The sequence below is a fragment of the Enhydra lutris genome, unplaced genomic scaffold (assembly GCF_002288905.1).
Source record: "Enhydra lutris kenyoni isolate GAN:26980312 unplaced genomic scaffold, ASM228890v2 scaffoldscaffold13, whole genome shotgun sequence".
Taxonomy (NCBI): Eukaryota; Metazoa; Chordata; class Mammalia; order Carnivora; family Mustelidae; genus Enhydra; species Enhydra lutris.
The window spans coordinates 32,523,180-32,541,700 of record NW_019154097.1 but is presented as its reverse complement, the minus strand read 5'-3'; the positions used below and the strand labels follow the sequence as shown (position 1 = coordinate 32,541,700).

Genomic DNA, 18,521 nt, shown 5'->3' with positions numbered 1-18,521 from the left:
GACCGAGCTGGCCCGGAGGAGGGCCTGCGGGGCTGGGAATGGTTTGAGGGGAAATCAGTGCCCTTGGGGCAACCAACAAAGCAGGATGCCCAGTTAGCATCAGGGACTTTTAAGCTTCCTTCTGGTGTAATTCTGTGCCTGTCTTGTCCTCGCACAGGTTGCGCATTTACTCCTCACAACAGCCCCAGAAGAGGGACACAATTATCGTCCCCATTTTACAGATGAGGAAAGGGGGATTTACTTGGCCGGTTTGCGACAGTATAGATTAGAACTCCGCCTCCTGGCTCGTGCCTTTAAAGAATGGGCAGCCCCTTACCCTCCAATAGAGCCCTCTGGGAGGGATGGTCCTGAGAAACTTTGAGGATATCAAGTCTAGCACCCAGGCTTCCTTCCTGTGGTCAGGGGCCTCAGTTTTCCTGGCAGCCACATCAGGCCTGGCCTACAGAAGGCAGAGGAAATAGACAGACTGCCTTCCATTCCCCCAATCAGCCAGTGTCCAATGGTCCCGAGGGGGGTGGGGTTAGCAGATCTGATTGAGCCCCTCCTGCTGTCCTGAGACCCAGTGTCCCACTTGCCCTCCAGGCCAAGCAGGAGACCAGGAATTAGAGTTTCTTCCAGGAGCCCCCAAAGCCCAGCACTGTGTCCCGGAGAGCTGCTCTGCCTGTATGATCTCAGATTTGCCCTGCCCTACTCTGGGCCTCAATCTCTCAGCAGCCCGGATGGAACCGGATGGTCTCAGATGATACATACAGTTTGGAGAGGAGGGTATTTGAGAATTGCCACTGAGCAAGACTGGGGCCCCATTCCCAAGTGTCCCAAGGGAGTCATCTCAGTGGCTGCTCAGGGAATGGTCTTGGCCGAGGTAGATTGTGTCCCTCCCCTTCCCCCTGGGAGGCAGGGTGCACCTGGAGTAGAAGGAAGGAAGGGGAAGAGGTGAGGCTGCAGGAGTTTCCTGGTGCCCCGTTCCTGCTGAGATCATGGGGGATGAGGAGGAAGGAGGGAGGAGGGGCCAGGAGCACAAGGGCTGAAGGGCCTTTAGCTCCCAGAAAGGAGAGCACCAACCTCGCCTCACCCTACCCCCCTACTCCTGGCACCTCAGCCTTCTGCGGGAAAATAGCAGGTCCAAAGAGCCCTGACACCCTCCCCTTCAGTCCGTGTTAAGGAGGAGGAAGGGGAGGCCCAGTGAAGGAAGGAGGCCCCAGCACCTTCCACCCACACCCCTGCCCGCACACAGGAATTGTCAGGTCAGGGTCCTCCAAGAGGTCAAGATCTGGCTCACAACCAGCCAGACCCTGCCTGAAGCACCCCACGGGTACCGTCTACCACCTAGGCCCTGTGAAGAGGAACCTCTACTGCTTATTTTACCAGGGAGGAAAGCAAGACTCAGAGAGGGGAAGGGATTTTCCTGGGGTCACAGAGAGATAAAGTGTCAGAGCCTAGATTTGATCCTAGGCTTGACCAACCCCCAAGTCATTAGGCCACATTTCACCTCCCACCAAGTACAAATCTCAAAGCCATTTCTATGTTACTTAAATGACCTCCCATAAGCCCGTGGAATAAAGATAATGGGAGCTCATTTTACAGGTGAAGGCACAGAGGTTTTATGAGGTTAATAACTTGCTTGAGATGACACATTTAGTTGAGTTGGAATTTCATTCACTTTAATATTTACTGCGATGCAACTATGCCCTAGACACTCTTGCAAGTTTTGGGGAGAGAGCAGTGAGCAGAGCAGACAAAACCCTGCTGTCATGGAGCCCCGTTCCAGTGTGGGGGAGACACGATAAGACGAGGTGTTATATGGTCATGCAGAAGAAAGAAGTGCTGGGAGAAATATTGAAATCAGCTAAGGGAATTGGTTGTAGCAGGGGAGTGTCTGGTGGTAGCAATTTGGAAAAGTTAGCCAGGAGAAAGGTCTCTTTGAGGTGATGTTTGAACAAAGGGATGAGGGAACAAACCCTCTTGATATCTAGGGAAGAGTGTGCCAGACCAAAGGAACAGCAGGTACAAAGGCCCTGAGGTAGGAGCATCCTTGGCATGTTTGAGGAGCAGCTGAGACCCACAGTGCCTGGAGGAGATGAAGATGGGAGGCTGGGGAGTGGAGTGGTGGGAGGCGAGGTCAGAGAGGAAACAGGTTCAGATGATGGAAGGCCTGGATGGCCTGACAAGGACCTGGCTTTGACCCAGGGAGATGCAGCCATCGCTGGCCTTGAGCAGAGGAGGGCCTCACTCTGACTTAGGTTTTATGAGGACCTCTCCTTTGAGGAGGGTTTGAATGCAGTTCTACTCATTGTAAAGTGTCACGCCCAAGCGTCCTTTCCTCCCTGCCAGATCATAGAGCCCCAGGCCCCTCCACCCCCCCTCCCAGGGCTGTTCAGAGGGAGACTTGGAGAAGGTGGCACCCCACAGGAGAGCTGGGGACATCCAGCCCTGTGCCAGGCACTGAGAACAGGCCCAGAACCATCCCCACCCCCCATCCCATTTCCTTTTGGAATGTTGATTCTGGTCCAAGAATTCCCAGCACTCCCCAGAGTCCCACGACCCTCTCGGCCCTGCAGAGTGACGTCAGCTGCTGGGCATCTGGTAGTGATTACCCACCAGGGGAGGGGGCTGTGGTGGGCCCAGCCTGTTCGGCCTCCTCAGGCTCTGGGCGGCTGGTCCTTGTCTTCGGAAGGGGCCCAGCTGCTCCCCACTCTCATTTCCTGTGGAGACTTTCTCACAGTCCTCAAGACCCCCGGATGCCTCAGGCTGTGGGAACTACGCTGGCTCAGGAAGGATGGACTGTACCCCCACCCCCAGCTGGAGCCACATCCCCCCAAAAACTCTCAGGGGACCTTGTTTGCAGAATCCTGGACCTCTGTGGAGTATGGGGAGGAAGTTGGGTATGTCGCTGACTGCACAACATTGAGCAACTCCCTTGCCCTGTCTGACCCTCAGTTTCCCCATCTGGGTATCAGGGACAATAACAGCACCTGCATCATAGGGGCACTGTGAGGACTAGATGAGGTAGAGCGTTTGTCCTGAGCTTGGTCCAGAGAGATACCCGTACAAGGAACTGCTCTTGCTCTCAGCACACCCATGTTACAGAAAAGTTCACTGAGGCCCAATGAGGGGAACATGCCCAGGGTCACGCTGCTTCCTCCCTCCCAACAGAGGGCCTTCTCCAGAGCCCGAGAGGGTTCTCTCCCCCCATCCCGGCTCCATTTCTTCTTGATGCCGATTCTGGGCTTGTGGTCCAGTTGAAATATTCATTTTCTTTGCCCTCCCCTCCCCACCTTCTCCTCCCGTCCACCCTAGAGCACGCCCCTTTTTCCAGGGGAGCCTGCCTCGTGCAAGGAACAAAGGGGAGCCAATCCAGATCTAGTCTGAGCCAGCTGTGTGTCCTGGACCAAGTGACAAACTTCAGTTTTCTCCCCTCTCGAGCAGGGCCTCCAGATTACCGACATTCAGGCAGCACTCCGCCCGGGCCCACCCCTTTGCTCTTTGCCAGCAGATTCTGAGTACCAGTCAGTAGCTCTCAGGGCTCAAAAGCCTCGGTTCTGCCCTGGAAAGAGTGGCTCCCACCTGCCCTATCCTCACAGGGCTGGTCCCCTCTTTGAACACCTGCTGGCAAACTCACCATAGTCAAGAAGACCGAGAGCACAGAATTGTGGAGAAGGAGCAGGATGTCTTCAAGACAGTGCGGGCCCATCTTATAGGACGTGGGGCAGGGCAGGGGCTAAAGCCAAGAGCCTACCTGGCAGAGAATCCCAAAGGGCCCACGGCAAGGTGCCCCAGGGAAAGACAGGGCTTTCTGCCTCTGCTCTCTCTGCCCAGGGCCTTTAAAAGCTAAGGAGTATAGAGCAGTATTGCTTTTCTGCTGGGCTGAGCGATGGTCGGAGTAAGGGTGGGAAGAATCTTCAGTCCCCCAGGAAGGGCAGAATGGGAGATCTCCATGGCTGGGAGCTGGGGCAGCAAGAGGACCCTCATGGGCTTTGAGAACTCCGCATCCTTCCTTCTCAGGATCCTATGGCCCCTCTGGCCCCCTTTACAGAAGAGGCAGTTGGATCCCAGAGAGGTGGAGGCAGGGGGAAAGGTGAGAAGCAGGAGGCAGAGGTTGGGGAAGTAGCCACATAGCCAGGCCTGGAGCTCCAAGGGGACAAACGGGGTCAGAGAGATGATGGACGGGCAGCCAACCTCTGCAGAGGGCAAGGCGACCCACGGCAACGGAGGGCCAAGGTGGGATGGGACAGCAGCTGCTCTCTACTGCCTCTCCTCCAGGATCCCTTGGGGAGCCTCACTGTTTCTCCCAGGCCAGGATGGAGCCTTGAAAGTAAAGCTCAGATTTAAACCTGTGTTGGGGAAATAAAGGATAATGGGCTCTAATTACTGCTCATTAATCCAATTAATTAAGCTAATGTATGCAATAAGTGGTATCAGTTATCAGAACAAATCAGTTAATACAGGCAATTAAAGGGCTTGGTTATTTGAATAATTAATGTGGCTGATTAATGGGACTGATTTAGCTCAATTGTCAGTATTATTTATTAATTGATTTCACCACTAATATTAGAGAGGAAGTACCTTTTAAGTCCGTGAAATAAAAAAGTTAATTAGGGCGCCTGGGTGGCTCAGTGGGTAAAGCCTCTGTCTTCAGCTCAGGTCATGATCTCAGGGTCCTGGGATCGAGTCCCGCATGGGGCTGTCTGCTCAGCAGGGAGCCTGCTTCCCCCCTCTCTCTGCCTGCCTTTCTGCCTACTTGTGATCTCTCTCTCTCTCTCTCTGTCAAATAAATAAATAAAATCTTTTTTAAAAAAGTAAGTTAATTAATTGATAAAGCTGAGTTTTTAAAAATGGAAGCTTTGATTTCTGCATTTGATCATTACAATGGGAGGGAGAATGTTCTAGAACTCTCCAAGCACACTGAGATCTGAAGGCCAAGTTGGCAGAACCACTCTGGCCCTAAGGGAGAGAGGAGGTTCCAAGCAGAGGGAATCAAAAAGGTTGTGGCTGGGCTGCAGCTTGAGAGACTATGTTTTGAAGTCAGGAAGGACTTTGCAGAAGGGAAGGTTATGTGCAAAGGCCCTAAGGCTGGAGGGAGAAGAGCTCTTTGGAGGAAGTGCAAGAAGGCTAGAGTGCAAGGAGGAGCAAGGGGAGAGAGAAGGGACGGCTGACTGTGCCGGCTACAGAGAACTGAGCCTTGAGAACCAGATCTTGTTGCATGGGGCTGCTGTGTGACATGTATTCATTCAAAAAAATCTTTATGGGGTAGCTGGCCCTGCTCTTGGCAGATCCCAATTCCTGTCCTCTCAGAGCTTGTGTTCTAGGGGAAGAAGATAGTCAATGCATGACAGGTTCCATGAAGTGCTTTAGAGAAGAAATACAGAGGGAAAGTAAAGAGGGAAGGGAGGTGGGGAGTGTTGAGAAGTTCACACTCTCAGATGGGTGGCAGGGGAAAGCCTCACTGAGACGGGGACATTTTAGTAAAGACCTGATGGAGGGCAGGGTCTGAGCTCAGTGGTACCTGGGGGGAAAGTATTCCAGCAGAGGGAACTGAAAGTGCAAAGGCCCTGAGGTGGGGACAAAAGCCAGCAAGAAGCTTAGCATGGCTGGAGCAGCGAGAGAGAAGGGAGCAGCGTAGGACATCGGGTGTGAGAGATGGTGAGAAGCCAGTCTGTAAGGCTCTCAGGAGGACTTTAGCCCTTACTCTGAGTGACACTGGGGGCCACTCCAGTGGGTTGGAGCAAAGGAGATCTGTGATCTGACTTTCACTTTAATAGAGTGCTCTGGCTGTTGGAGTGAGTACAAGTCACAAACAACACACAGAGAGGCAGGGAGGCCAGTGATGAGGTGTGGCAATAGTCCAGGCAAATGATAACAGTGAATCAGAGGCATACATGGTGACATTAAGTCTTGGAAATCCTGGAGTGTTGTAGAGGGGCAGGGTGAGGTGATAGGGACTAAGTGTAGCCCCAAGCCAGCAGCTTCCTGAGTCTCGGCCTCTGCCCTGAGCTCCCCCATTGGCTCTGACCACCCCAGCCCACTTGTATCTTGGTGCAGTCACCCCCGCCCCCCCCACAAGGCTCTGTTCCCTCCCAGGGCCCAAGGGGAAGGAGACAGGAAGCAGGAGGAAGCACTGGGGCGATCCCAGTGTCCTGGCCAATCTGTTCCCAGCAGTGAGCGGATTTCCGGGACTGAATGGCAGGAAACTCTGGGATGGGACACCTCACCCGGAGAAGCTGGCAGAGGTGAACCGCGCAGGGGAGGGGTCCCTACTCCACCTCGCTCCCACCGCTGCTAGGCAGAGAGAACCAAAAAGACTGTGGCTGGGCTGCATGGAGCTTGAGAGACTATGTTTTGAAGTCAGGAAGGACTTTGCAGAAGGGAAGGTTAACAGCAAGGACTCTAGAATGTCAGAACAGGGAGGGCTGTCAGACAGCTTCTCAGTGAGGAGCCCCTAGCCTCAAAAGCAGGGGGCGCCGTGTGTGTGGAATTCTGCCCCGGGAATCCACACCTCATCTGTGATTTTTAAAGCTCAGATTTTTGGGTGTATGTTTTAAATTCAATCTATTTTATTAAATTTATGACATTCAAATTTAAACATTGGGCTTCTGGATGGGAGGAAGCAGTTCCCCAGAGTTTGACTTCCCTCCCTGTTTTGCAGATGGGACTACAGAGGCCTGACCTAGCCAGAAAACCAGGGCCCAGCCTGACAAAATTAATCCTAACGCTAGTGATCAACACACTGCTTGGGTACTTATTATTCACGTATTCGTTTAAGCAATCGTAAGCTCCTACTATGTGCCAGGCACTGTGCTGGGGGCTTAACAATGAGACAAAGTCAATGCCCTCATGAAGGTTTCAGGTAATTAACAGTCAACAGGTAGGGGCACCTGAGTGGCTCAGTGGGTTCAGCCTCTGTCTTCGGCTCAGGTCATGATCCCAGAGTCCTGGGATCGAGCCCCGCATGGGGCTCCCTGCTCAATGGGGGGCCTACTTCTCTCTCTCTGCCTACTTGTGATCTCTGTCAAACAAATAAATCAAATCTTTAAAAAAAACAGTCAACAGGTAAATGTAAAATGATCATTTCAGGCAGAGGCTGAGGAAAATAAAGGAGGGCTGAAGACAGAGAGTGAAGGACCAGGGACTGTTCTAGGTCGGGTGGTCAGGGATGGCTTCTCTGATGAGGGACATTAAGCAGAGCCCCAAATAAACTAGGGGTGAGGCGAGCTGTGTGAAGGTCTGGAAGCAGGGAGTTCTAGGCAGAGAATAGCAAGGGCAAAGGCTCTCTCGCAAGAGTGAACTTGGCAAAGAGGCCAATGCATCTGGCCAGAATGAGGGATAGAATGAGTGAGCGAGGCATGTTGGGGTTGGCAAGGTAGGTGGTCAGGCACCCCCAGGCTACACAAGGCCTTGTAGGCTGGGGAACATATGGCCCCGTTGATGCCTGTTTTTCCGGCATAACCTCTTAACTCACAAGGGAAGAAAGTTCTGGACTGGGTGCTACATTACATAGCCAGCCATTTGCGGGCCACAGAGAGGGGTTTAGATCTTGTTCGGGGAGAGGAGGCACTGTGTGTGCACGTGACCTGCTTGTTCTCACCTGAGTGCCTCTGGGGGTGGAGTGGAGGCCGAGTGGGGCGTGAGAACAGCAGAGAGCCTGCGAGAAGGCTGCTTGCTGTGTGCTCCACAGAGCACACGGAGCTCCTGGGTGGGGAAAGGACTGCCTCTCGGAGAGACGTGGTCAGGATCTATTTTGAAAGCAGAGCTGCAGGATTTCCTGAAGGGGTGGGTGTGGAGGGCGAGTGGAAGAGGAGGCACAGATGAGTGCAGATTTTTTTGGCCAAGGAAAGCAACAAGGGTGCAGCTGACATCAACTGAGGTGGCAAGCAGATGTGGGGAGCAGGGGCGTGGCAGCAGGGGGGCGGGTAGCGACCATCCTGCTTTAGATGTGACAAGTCGCAGCGACTTCAGACATCCAAGAGGAGATGCTAAGGAGGCAGTTGGGTTTACCGGGCAGGAATTGAAGGGGCAGTTCTGGGCTGCATCAGAGAAGGGCTGGCAGTTAAGGTCAAGCCCCCTCACGAGGAAGGATAGTATTAATCTGGCACCTGGAAAGGATAGTCACTCCGGGCCCCTGAAGGTGGAAGGGGTCAATTCCACCACGGCCAACAGTCACAGCTCAGCATGCTGCTGAGTGGGCCCTTCTGCACTGGGCAGAGAGTGGAGGGTGGAGGGGGGGTGGGCAGGAGGCTGAGCCCCAGCCCAGGGCCACCAGCATTTGGAGTGGAGTAGGGTAAGAACCCTTGAGCATCCTGACGCCGGGTGAAGACAGCATGATTCAGGAAGCGGGCCTGTGGTTAGGCATGTAACACTGATCAGCTCCCAGGGTCCTTGCAACAACCCAGTGAGGCCAAGGCTGCATTGTCCCCAACTTCCAGGTAGGAAACCCAGGCTCAGAGAGGTGAGGGGACTTGTCCAGGGTTGCACAGCTGGTGAGTGGAGCAGCAGCCCTCCCAGCAGATTCCAGTAAGTGTTACCAGCTGCCATGCCCCCTCTTGTCTTCAGGATGAGCCTTCTTGGCTGCTCAGGCCAGGTGCTGACAGCCGGGGGGCCAGGAAAAGGTGGGGACATTCACCTCTCTTCTCTTCTTCCAGGGTTGCTGGAGAGCCAGAGGCTGGCGGGGACTATGTGAAGGTAAGCGGGGCCAATCAGGGGACACCAGATGGTTCAAGGCCTGCTCCCTGAAGGGCAGAGTTCTTTTCTGAGCCTTGTTAGGGGCCATACCTCACCGCCTGTTCCCAAGAGGAGAGGGTCTCAGGGTCCGGGCAGCGCTTGGGTCTGGTTTCACTCCCAAGGATCTTCTTCCCATGCCTGCCATCATTCTCTCTTGACCCCAAACCCAGTGTTTATTACCACCAGACTCACTCCCCTCCCCGTCCCCCCGCTGCCAGCTGCCCTGGGTCCTGGGGTGTCTCCATGCTCAGACCCAATTCCCACCCACTCTCTGAGCATATGCTGGTGTTGAGAGGTGGGAGCCAGAAAAGATGGCTCAGTTTTCATCACGGAGAATGGGCCCGGCTCACATTTACCACAAGCTTAATTTGTCCTGGGCATTGGGAATGTTAGGAATGCAGCTTTGAAACAATGACGATAAAGAGAGTAACATAACATCTTGTGAGCCTACTGTGTGCAGAGCCCTGTGCTGGCTGCCAGCCAGGGAGGGGAGACAGTGCTGAGCTCTGTACATGAATGAGGTCTTTGACTTCCTCCCTCATCACTGGGCAGGGAAGGCCTTCCTGTACCCATGTACATATGGGGAACTTGGGGCCCAGAGATGCACAGTGAGTTGCCCACAGCCACACAGCAACTACGGGGCAGAACTGAGATTGCAATCCAATTTTATTTGATCCCAACTAGGGTTGCTGTGGGTTCAATGAGTCCATGCCCATAAGTAGGGTTGCTGGACCTGGACTAGAGCTGGCTGGCCTGGCTGCTGACCCTGGAGACATTCCATTACCTGAGATGCTGCCTATAAAGCCCCATGTAAGGAATGGGCCATGAGGGAGCATGGGAAGTGCTCAGATATCTGCCCTCACTGTCATCAGAAACCTCAGATAGGAAGCCACTGGAGCTCAGCAGGTAGGGGATGACTTTCCGTTTGGGAGATGGGGAGGGGGAGATCAAGGAAGGCTCTCTGGAGGAGGAGGCATTGAAACCAAGCCATTGCACTTGACCAGGAATGTTCACCAACATCCCGTTCCCAAAGGAAAAGCTGAAGAGGGGCAAAGATAAGCAGAGATAGACAGGAGAGTGGTCCAAGCAGAGGGAAGGGTGTGGGCAAGGTCAGAAAGCAAGCTGGGTGAGCCCAGGAAGTGTAACCCAGGGTGGCGATAAGTTGAGCTGGAGCTGCTCCTGGAATCTGGGCCCTGGCTCTTCATTGGGAGCCCTTACACCATAGGGTGATGGAGTCCTCAGGGAGAACCAGGACCAAAGCCAGTGGGTAGGACACAGGGGACACACGGTTTTCAGATCCCTGGCAAGGGAGTGAGGTCTCCATCACTGATGGTAGTAAGATCCTTATGAGGATTAGTAACTTGTATTTTTCCTTTAGTTTATGGGTCTGAACATGTACTTTAAAATACTATGAAGGAAATAATACCTGTTCACTGGAACTAATTAAAGGACGAAGTCAAAAGAACATTAGTTTTAGCTTCAAGCCTCAGACGGTGGTAGAATCAATAGTTAGTTACCAACCATCCATTCCTGCCCTGAGGTACTAGCTTTCAGAACTCCAGGTTTCTCAGACCACAATGTGATCAATTCGATTCCAAGTCAAGGGTTCTGAAGTTCCAAGGCCATAAAATTCCACACTCCAGTGCTCAGAGCTTCTGGTGTATTTTTAGAAAACAATTGAACAGCTGAGGCCCAGAGAGGTGGACTTACCTCCCTAAGGTCACACAGCCTGTCAAAAGGATTTGTACCCTTGGCCTGACTGGTGCAGAGTCAGTGATGACCCCCACCCCCTGCCTTATTCCTAGGACAAAAGTCCAGATTGTAAGACAATAAGCTTGGCAATAATAGCACGCATTTATTGAGCATTTACTTTATGCATGACAACTTAACAGGCATCAGACTCAGGCAAGGCTCAGAAGAGCTCTGTGAGCTCAGCACAGGTATGTTTTCCAGATGAGTGAATCCCACCTCCAAGAGAAGGGGCTGCTGGGGTGGAGGTGCCCCCCCCCCCCATGCTAGCTGAACCCAGGTTGGTGCCCTAAGCATCTACTGGCTCTCCACACCCCGAGTCTGTCAGTTCAGCATCCCGCCGTTCTCTGCCCGAGTCCCTGATTCCCATTCAGAGGTGAGAAATCCTGGGCTCTGGGAGATTTCCAGAGGCCACAAAGGATTTGGTCAAAGGCATACAGGGATTTCTCCAGCTTTAGATATGATTTAATTCAAAGTCTTTGCCCGCTCCAGGTTAGTGAAGGTAGGTACGGTGAGTTGGGGGAGCCAGGAACCCCCCCCACTCCCGGGCCCAGACATCCCCAACTCATCCCGCTGCCCCCTGTCCCCCCCAACCCCCGTGATGGCCCCCCTAGGCAGGTCTTCTGCCCCGCGTCCCCAGGCTCCAGGCAGCCCTGCGGGGCTGGAGCGCGGGGGGCTAGGGGCGGGGAGCGAAGGGCGGGCGGAGGGAGGAACAATGGCCCCCTCCCCTCCCCTGACCGGCGGGAGGGTGGGGTCTCCCCGCCCCGCCTCCCCGCTCCTCCCCCGCCAAGGCGATGAGGTAATCGCGCCGCCGAGAGGCACGCGCAGCCGGTGCCCAGCCCGGTCGCTCCCCGCGCCCCTGCCCCGCCGGCCGCCGCCCCCCGCACCGGCCCGGCCCCGGACGCCTGCCCCCACCATGACCGAGCGGTGCAGCCTGTGGAGTGCCCTTTCGGCCGCAGCCTGCTGCTTCTACCGCGGCTCCTTCGTGCAGGTGCAGGTGAGGGGGTGGCTTGGCTCCCGCCAGGCGCTCTGGGCTGAGACCCCGGCCGCTCCGCCCGGGGCCCGGGGGCCGGGAGCCGCAGCCCGGTGGCGCCTCGCAGGGTCTGGCGGGGCAGGGGCAGGGGCAGGGGCAGGGGCAGGGGCTGCACGAGGGGGCGGGGTCGCCCCAGCTTCACCTCTGGGCGCCCCGCCGCTCCGCAGGGTGAGGGTCCCGGCTGCCGCTCCCGGGACTCGCGGGTCCTGCCGCCTCCGCAGGCGGAGCTGAGCTGGGGCACTGGGTCCTGGGAGCTGCGGTCCCCGGCGTCCTGCCGGTACTCGGGCGAGCGCTCCGGCCCCTGCGGCTGACCCGGGCAGCCTGGCTCCCCATTGTACAGGGAGCGCTGGGCTGGGGTCCGAAGGCTGAGTGAGGGGAGGGAAGCTGAAGGGGTGCTGCGGGTGCCGGGGCTAGGGCCAGAGCGCCCGCCACTCTCCCGCCCTCTAGGTGGGCTGGGGCAGGCTCGGGGAGCGGGGCTCCCAGCCCAAGCGGCCGGGCAGTGCGGGACCGCGCCGCGGCGGTGAAGGGGTTAAACGGAAGGGGGTGGAGGGGCGGACCCGGACCCCGCCTCTGCGGAGCATCATCTGGGGATGGCCTTGCTTGGGGTTGCCAGACCGTAGGAAGCTGGAGGGGGCTTGCTGGGCGCGGGCTGGGGGTTAGGGGTTAAGACCCTGACCGGAGGTCTCTGCGCTTTTCCCTCCGGAGCCCCCTGGGGGACGCCGGCCGCGTCACCCCTGCACTCCCCGGGGCTCACATACACACGCTCCGAGCCCGCCTGAATGACGGCCCCGCCGGCAGCGGAGCGCAGCATCCCCGCACCGGCCAATCAGGCGCGCGCAGGCGGGGAGGCGGTGAGATCATCTCTGGCCAATAGCGGTGCGCCGAGCGCAAGGATGCCGCATCCGCGCCCCAGCCAGCAACTCTCACCATCCCCCCCCAACCAGTCTTGGGAGCTGGGGACCCCCTGGTCGAGAGTGAGGAGGAGGGCACAGGACCCTAGGGTTCCCCACTCTCGGGTGTGTGGGAGCACCAAGTTGGTTCCCCCAGATTCTCCCTGGGACCATTGATTATGGCTGGAAAAGTGGAGACCAGTCTCCCCACCCCCCCCACCCCCTCCCGTTTACAGATGCTACCCAGGCTCAGAGAGGAAAAATGACTAGCTCAAGGTCACACAGTGGTAGGCAGCGTCTTGTGGCCAGGTTCTTTACCTCACAGCCCACTCCCCTTCTTTTCCCCATGTCCATCTCACTCCCGCTGTGGAACTGGGGTGAGTTCTCAGTTACATGCTTTTTGTGAAAGAGAAGAACCCCAGAAGTCTGAAGTACTGGTGTTTTCTCCCTTGTGACTCCCAGTCTTCCCTCCCCAGGGTGTGGCGTAGTGTAGGGAGGGAGGCCAAGGACCCCAAAGAATAGAGAACTCCATACAGAAGTGTAGGTACCTGAGGACCTCCGCAAATTCAGTTCAGCCCTCAGCCTTCCTACCGTTTGGGGGTATCAGTTTCTACCCTGGGTAGAGAGTGGATGGAATCCCCATCCCAGGACCTGTCTTTTCCTGAGCACCTGTGTCATCGTTGACCCCCACCATCTGTCCCCAGAGCCCTACGGGCTCCTCAAAGCCCCAGTTTTGATGGGTCTATCACCAAGCTCCTCCTGCTCCAGCTTTGCTCACCTTGGAGAGCTGTCTCATTGTCCTCCCAGGATCTCTGAAATCATCTGAAATCCTCTCTGACCCCTCCACCCTCTTCCCTGTCATGATCAATGGCTACTGAAACACTCTTTTCCCTGGTCCCCACCCCTGTGCCCCACCCTTCTTGCCAGTGCCTGAAAGCACTAAGCCACTCTCCACACACCAGACTGAATCTTGAAAAATGCTTTGTGGCTCTGCTGTGGCCTCTGGGTAAACCCCACAGCTCCCCATAGTAGCCTGACAGCCCTGATCCACCCGTCCCCATCATCTCTGCCCTTTTGAAGCTTCCCCCTGCCCCAGGACCTTGACTCTGCCCGCAGGGCCCTGACTCTGCCACTGTCTTCCCGGAAACTCTAACCTGCCCACCTGTTTTCTTGTCTTTCCCTGCCCTGATGCTTTTGCTGGGCTCATGCCGTCCTTCTGCAGGCCTCCGTGGAAATATCCCGTCTTCAGGGACTCAAATCCCTGACTAGATGAGGAGGGACACTCTTAGCTGCTCCCAGAGCCCTCTGTGCATTCCTGGACACTCAGAAAACTGGAGTTTGTTGTCAGTGTCTGTGTGACTCTCTCAGAGGTCATCTGTCCTGATGACCTTGTGGCCTTAGCACTGACACAGGACCTGTCTCAGAGTGGGAGTTTAATCACTGTTGAAACAGTGAAGTCAGAGACTCTAGATATCACTGAAACTGGGAATTAGGGTATCTTGGGAGCAGTGTGGATTCTGGTAAACTGAGGCAGTGTAAGAGCAGAGGGGTGGAGAATGGAGCTGCAGAGTTAGGCTCAGACATCTTTGGAAGGTGTGAAAACGCAGGGAGTGGATTGGAGGACCCTTGGACCCTGGTGAGTAGGGGGTCCTGGAAAGAGACTGTCACTTGGACTGAGGCCAGGCCCTCTAGAGCCCCCTTTCTTCTGTCTTGCTGTCTGGCCAGTTTGGGGCCAGATCTACCTGTCCTAGAACAGCTATCTTTGGGGCCCGGAGTTGGGGAGTGGGAGAGGAAGCAATGTCACATGTGCTCACAGTGACGAGGACATCTGTGGGCTAGTCACAGTACTCTGGAGTATTGTCTCCTTTCATCCTTGCAACCCAAGGAGACAGGTTTCTGTCATAATACCCATTTTATAGAGGAGAAAACTGAGGCCCAGAGAACTCAACAGGGCACAGCCAGGGTTGGGCTGGGCTTCATGGTAGGGCTGCACCTGGCAACAGGAACTCTCTTCCTTCTGCTCTTAAGTATCCAACCCTGGGCCACGGTAGCCAGGAAACCAGGCATCTCCCCCTTCAGCAGGTGGAAGGGGGGGAGTCCTGGGCATATCTCCATTGAGTGATCTTTGGCTTCCCTGCTTAGCCACAGTTTTGCCATCTGGCCAGGATTGCTTAAGATGGCAAGGAGGGGGCACCTGGGTGGCTCAGTGGGTTAAGCCGCTGCCTTCAGCTCAGGTCATGATCTCAGGGTCCTGGGATCGAGTCCCGCATCGGGCTCTCTGCTCAGCAGGAAGCCTGCTTCCCTCTCTCTCTCTGCCTGCCTCTCTGTCTACTTGTGATCTCTCTCTGTCAAATAAACAAATAAAATCTTAAAAAAAAAAAAAAAGATGGCAAGGAGGAGGGGCACCTGGGTGGCTCAGTGGGTTAAAGCCTCTGCCTTCGGCTCAGGTCATGATCCCGGGGTCCTGGGATCAAGCCCCACGTCGGGCTCTCTGCTCAGCAGGGAGCCTGCTTCCCTTCCTCTCTCTGCCTGCCTCTCTGCCTACCTGTGATCTCTGTCAAATAAATAAAATCTTAAAAAAAAAAAAAAAGATGGCAAGGAGGAAAGGGCCTTGGGAATTATAAAGGACAGCAGAAACGTCTGTGTGGGGGCCTCTGCTTCTCTGTTTATAGCTGCCTCCTCCACCCTTCCAATGTATAATTTTGCATCCCAGAATGTGTCCTCATCCGCCCAGCCCTATGTTTCTGTCCTTGCCTTTGCCTGGGTACCTGCTGCCTTACCTCCCAGATCCACCTGTAGAAATCCTACCTCTCCCCCATGCAAGATCAGTTTGATGTTTTTGGTGCAGAGTGAGTATTTCGTTGTCACCATTCCCTCCAGGAAGGCTTCCTGGACCAGTCCTTCTTCCCTATACTTTATCTTCTAAAAGTCACAGGGCTCTTTGCCGCTGTCCAGTAGCGTGGTGCTGACCTTATTCTGCTGCAATGTTCCTGTCTAGTTTCCTTCCCCTGCCTAGACTATGAGCTTCCTTGAGGACAGGGCCTGATTTGTTTATTGTCTCATTTAGTCTTAGCACGTAGCACAGAGCCTGGAACACAGTAGGGCTAACTGAGATTTCCTTACTCCTGCTGGGCTGGGGACTCAAACAGCTGAGGACCTTTCTGGTGCCTAAGTTTTCCCAGGGTCCTGGGATGGAAGCAGCTCACCTGGGGTAGGGAGGGGTTGGGAGAGAATAAGGAAGAGGGCTTCAGACCAGATGCCAACTTTCTTCTGTCTCCTGCCCAGTTCTCCAAGGAGAAGTACATCTTGGACTCCTCCCCTGAGAAGCTACACAAGGAGTTGGAGGAGGAACTCAAACTCAGCAGCACAGATCTCCGCAGTCATGCCTGGTATCATGGCCGCATCCCCCGTGAGGTGAGTGGTCCCTGGGTGGGACCTCAGCCCCAGAGGTCACCCACCACCTCGGCCAGCTCTGCCCAGAGAGGCTGTGACTCACTGCTTGGTGGATTCAGTCCGAGTAGACTGCAGTGAGGTTGAACTCATTTACTAACTGTGTGACCTTGCCCAAGTCACTTCCCCTCTCTGAGCCTCCGTTTCTTCTATGACATGGACGGTAATGACAGTACCTGCCTTAAAGGGTTATCATGAGAATAAATAAAACAATGCCCACAAAGTGTTACCCTGAGGTCTGACATGCGGGGGGCTCAATGTTATTGTTAGTGTTGTTATGGCTGATATTATTACTATTATTTTTAACTGTTTTTTTTTTTCCCATGGGTCTGTACATTAGCCTCTTGTTTGTTTGGTTAGTGAGTGTCAGGGCCTAGGATTCTCAGTTTTGGCAAAGTTGAGTTTCTGCGCTGAGGCCCAGATGGGCTGATAGTCACCTGTTCCCTCTTTCATTCATGCTATGGTTCTTTGTCAAGCATTGACTCTGCCAGGCCCTGTGCTGGGCACCAAGAATGTGGAGAGAAAATGGGTGGTGCCCCCCTCCAAGGGCTGGTGGTCCAGTTAGAGCCCAGTGGAAGAAATGCAGGAATGGAGCGTCCAGCAGAGAATGTAGGCTGGCCCTCAGGAGGGAGCACTGAGGACAGAGGCCAGTGAGAGACGGACAGGACTTCACCAAGTGGGCAGGGTGGGAAGGATGTCTGGGCAGAGAGGACAGCTTGAGGGTACAAAGGCCCAGAGAACTGGGAGAACCCTGGGTGCTTGGAGGAATGAGGATTGGGAATTCACCCTGTCCAACATGAGCCCTGAGAACCGAGTTTCAGGTCATGGTGACCCCCAGCCCCCCAGACTCTGTAGTCCCTGTGCCTTACATTCCAGGGTGTCATGTCCTCCCATTCCCAAGGCTCCGTGCACCAGACCCAGGGCCTGTGGCTGAGTTGCCCCTCCGAATCTGGGTCACTGCATCCCCCTTCCTAAGCTTTAGATATCTCTGTTCCCTGTGTCCCCCAGATCCCAGGTCGGACCCTCCCCGGCCCTGGCCCTGCTCCAGACTGATCACTACCTCCCACAGGTATCAGAGACCCTGGTGCGGCGCAACGGTGACTTCCTCATCCGGGACTCTCTCACCAGCCTGGGTGACTATGTGCTCACGTGCCGCTGGCACAACCAGGCCCTGCACTTCAAGATCAACAAGGTGGTGGTGAAGGCCGGGGAGAGCTACACCCACATCCAGTACCTGTTCGAGCAGGAGAGCTTCGACCATGTGCCCGCCCTCGTGCGGTACCATGTGGGCAGCCGCAAGGCCGTGTCGGAGCAGAGCGGTGCCATCATCTACTGCCCTGTGAACCGCACCTTCCCGCTGCGCTACCTGGAGGCCTGTTATGGCCTTGGCCAGGGCAGCGGCAAGGCGGCCAGCCCCGCCAGCCCCTCGGGCCCCAAAGGCAGCCACATGAAGCGGCGCAGCGTCACCATGACCGATGGACTCACCGCCGACAAGGTTACCCGCAGTGATGGCTGCCCCACCAGGTAAGAAGGGGCCCCACGCTGGGCCTCGGTCTCCCCCTTTGGCAAGTGGGGGTATCTGTCTGCAGAGTGCTGGTGAGGGGCGGGAGGCCAGGCCACTGTGAACTGGGCGGATGACTGTCCTGGAGCCTTTCGAGGAAGAGGAGGAGGCAGAGGAGGGCTGAGTGCCGGGTTTGTCGGCAGCCAGGCCCAGGTGACAGCCTCACCTAAGCCGCCTGGGCCCTGTCGCTCTCCTCTCATGACCATGTTCCTACTGATAAAGGGCCCTTGTGCAGATAGACCCCCAGCCTAGGGGAACCCCCTGAGGGCTGCTCTGTCCCTGCAGCTGCTGCCCCCGCCGTCCCGCACCTAGCTAGGCCAAGGCATGCATCAGAGCAGAGGGCTTCAGCTTGCGAAGCTGAGGGGGATGGGACGTTTCCAGCAATACTTTAATGAGGCCCAGGTGCCTCTGGGGCTGGGTGAGATGAGGCTGGAAAAAGCCACAGCAGGGACCCATTCCTGAGGCCCTAGTGTGCCCCCCCGCCCTGTGCGGAGGGCTGTCTGCGCCCAAGTTCATCAATCCCTATGTCCTCCTGGGAGGGAGCTCCTGTGCACACCCCCACTTTACAGACCAGGGAACAGGTGTCGAGAGGGGAAGCCACTTGCTGAAGAGCGGGAGGACTGAGATTCAAACCCAGGTCTGCAACTCCAAAGTCTGTACCCCTTATTTCTATGGCCTCCCTTATTGTTTGCAAAGAGACCTGCCCTCCTGTGCCGCCAGCACTTGGATAGGGCCCATCTCCCTAGGCCTGGGCTGGGTGCGATCGGCCAAGGAATTGCTGGTTGGATTCTCCGTGGGTACTTTGCCTGTGATTTAGAATCAGTGCCTGTAATGGTGCCAGCATCTGGCATTCTGAGCATAGTATAGGAGCAGTGAGGAGGTGCCAGCCTTGTGGGCCCGGTTCCCTCCAGCTCCCCATCCTTTCTACTAGGCCTGCTTCCCAGGTAGTTCTCTTGAGTTGGAGGCAAGGTTCTCACGGAAGAGAGCAGTTGTGTGGGTAGTGGACTATACAAACACTCTCCACTCTGGGCTTCAGTCTTATACTTGTCAATTAGTACTACACTCTCCAAGCCTTTTCTACCTCTGAAGTTCAGTCAACTTAGGATGGAGGCAGAGGTGGGGA

At 55.6% G+C, this 18,521-nt stretch overlaps 1 protein-coding gene across 5 annotated transcripts in view; it reads left to right on the top strand.

The window, feature by feature from the left end:
- Nucleotides 1-18,521, top strand: part of LOC111146231 (SH2 domain containing 3C) — a 29,559-nt gene that overhangs the window by 4,578 nt on the left and 6,460 nt on the right. For 2 of the 5 annotated variants that reach the window (XM_022501686.1, XM_022501688.1), the window contains 3 exons: nt 8,637-8,676; nt 15,673-15,801; nt 16,907-17,361. In XM_022501686.1, coding sequence (XP_022357394.1) covers nt 8,637-8,676; nt 15,673-15,801; nt 16,907-17,361 — 624 coding nt within the window. Of the gene's footprint in view, nt 1-2; nt 2,883-8,636; nt 8,677-11,350; nt 11,462-15,672; nt 15,802-16,906; nt 17,362-18,521 lie in introns of those variants that run through there. The other 3 variants (XM_022501687.1, XM_022501690.1, XM_022501689.1) reach the window with 3 other exon arrangements.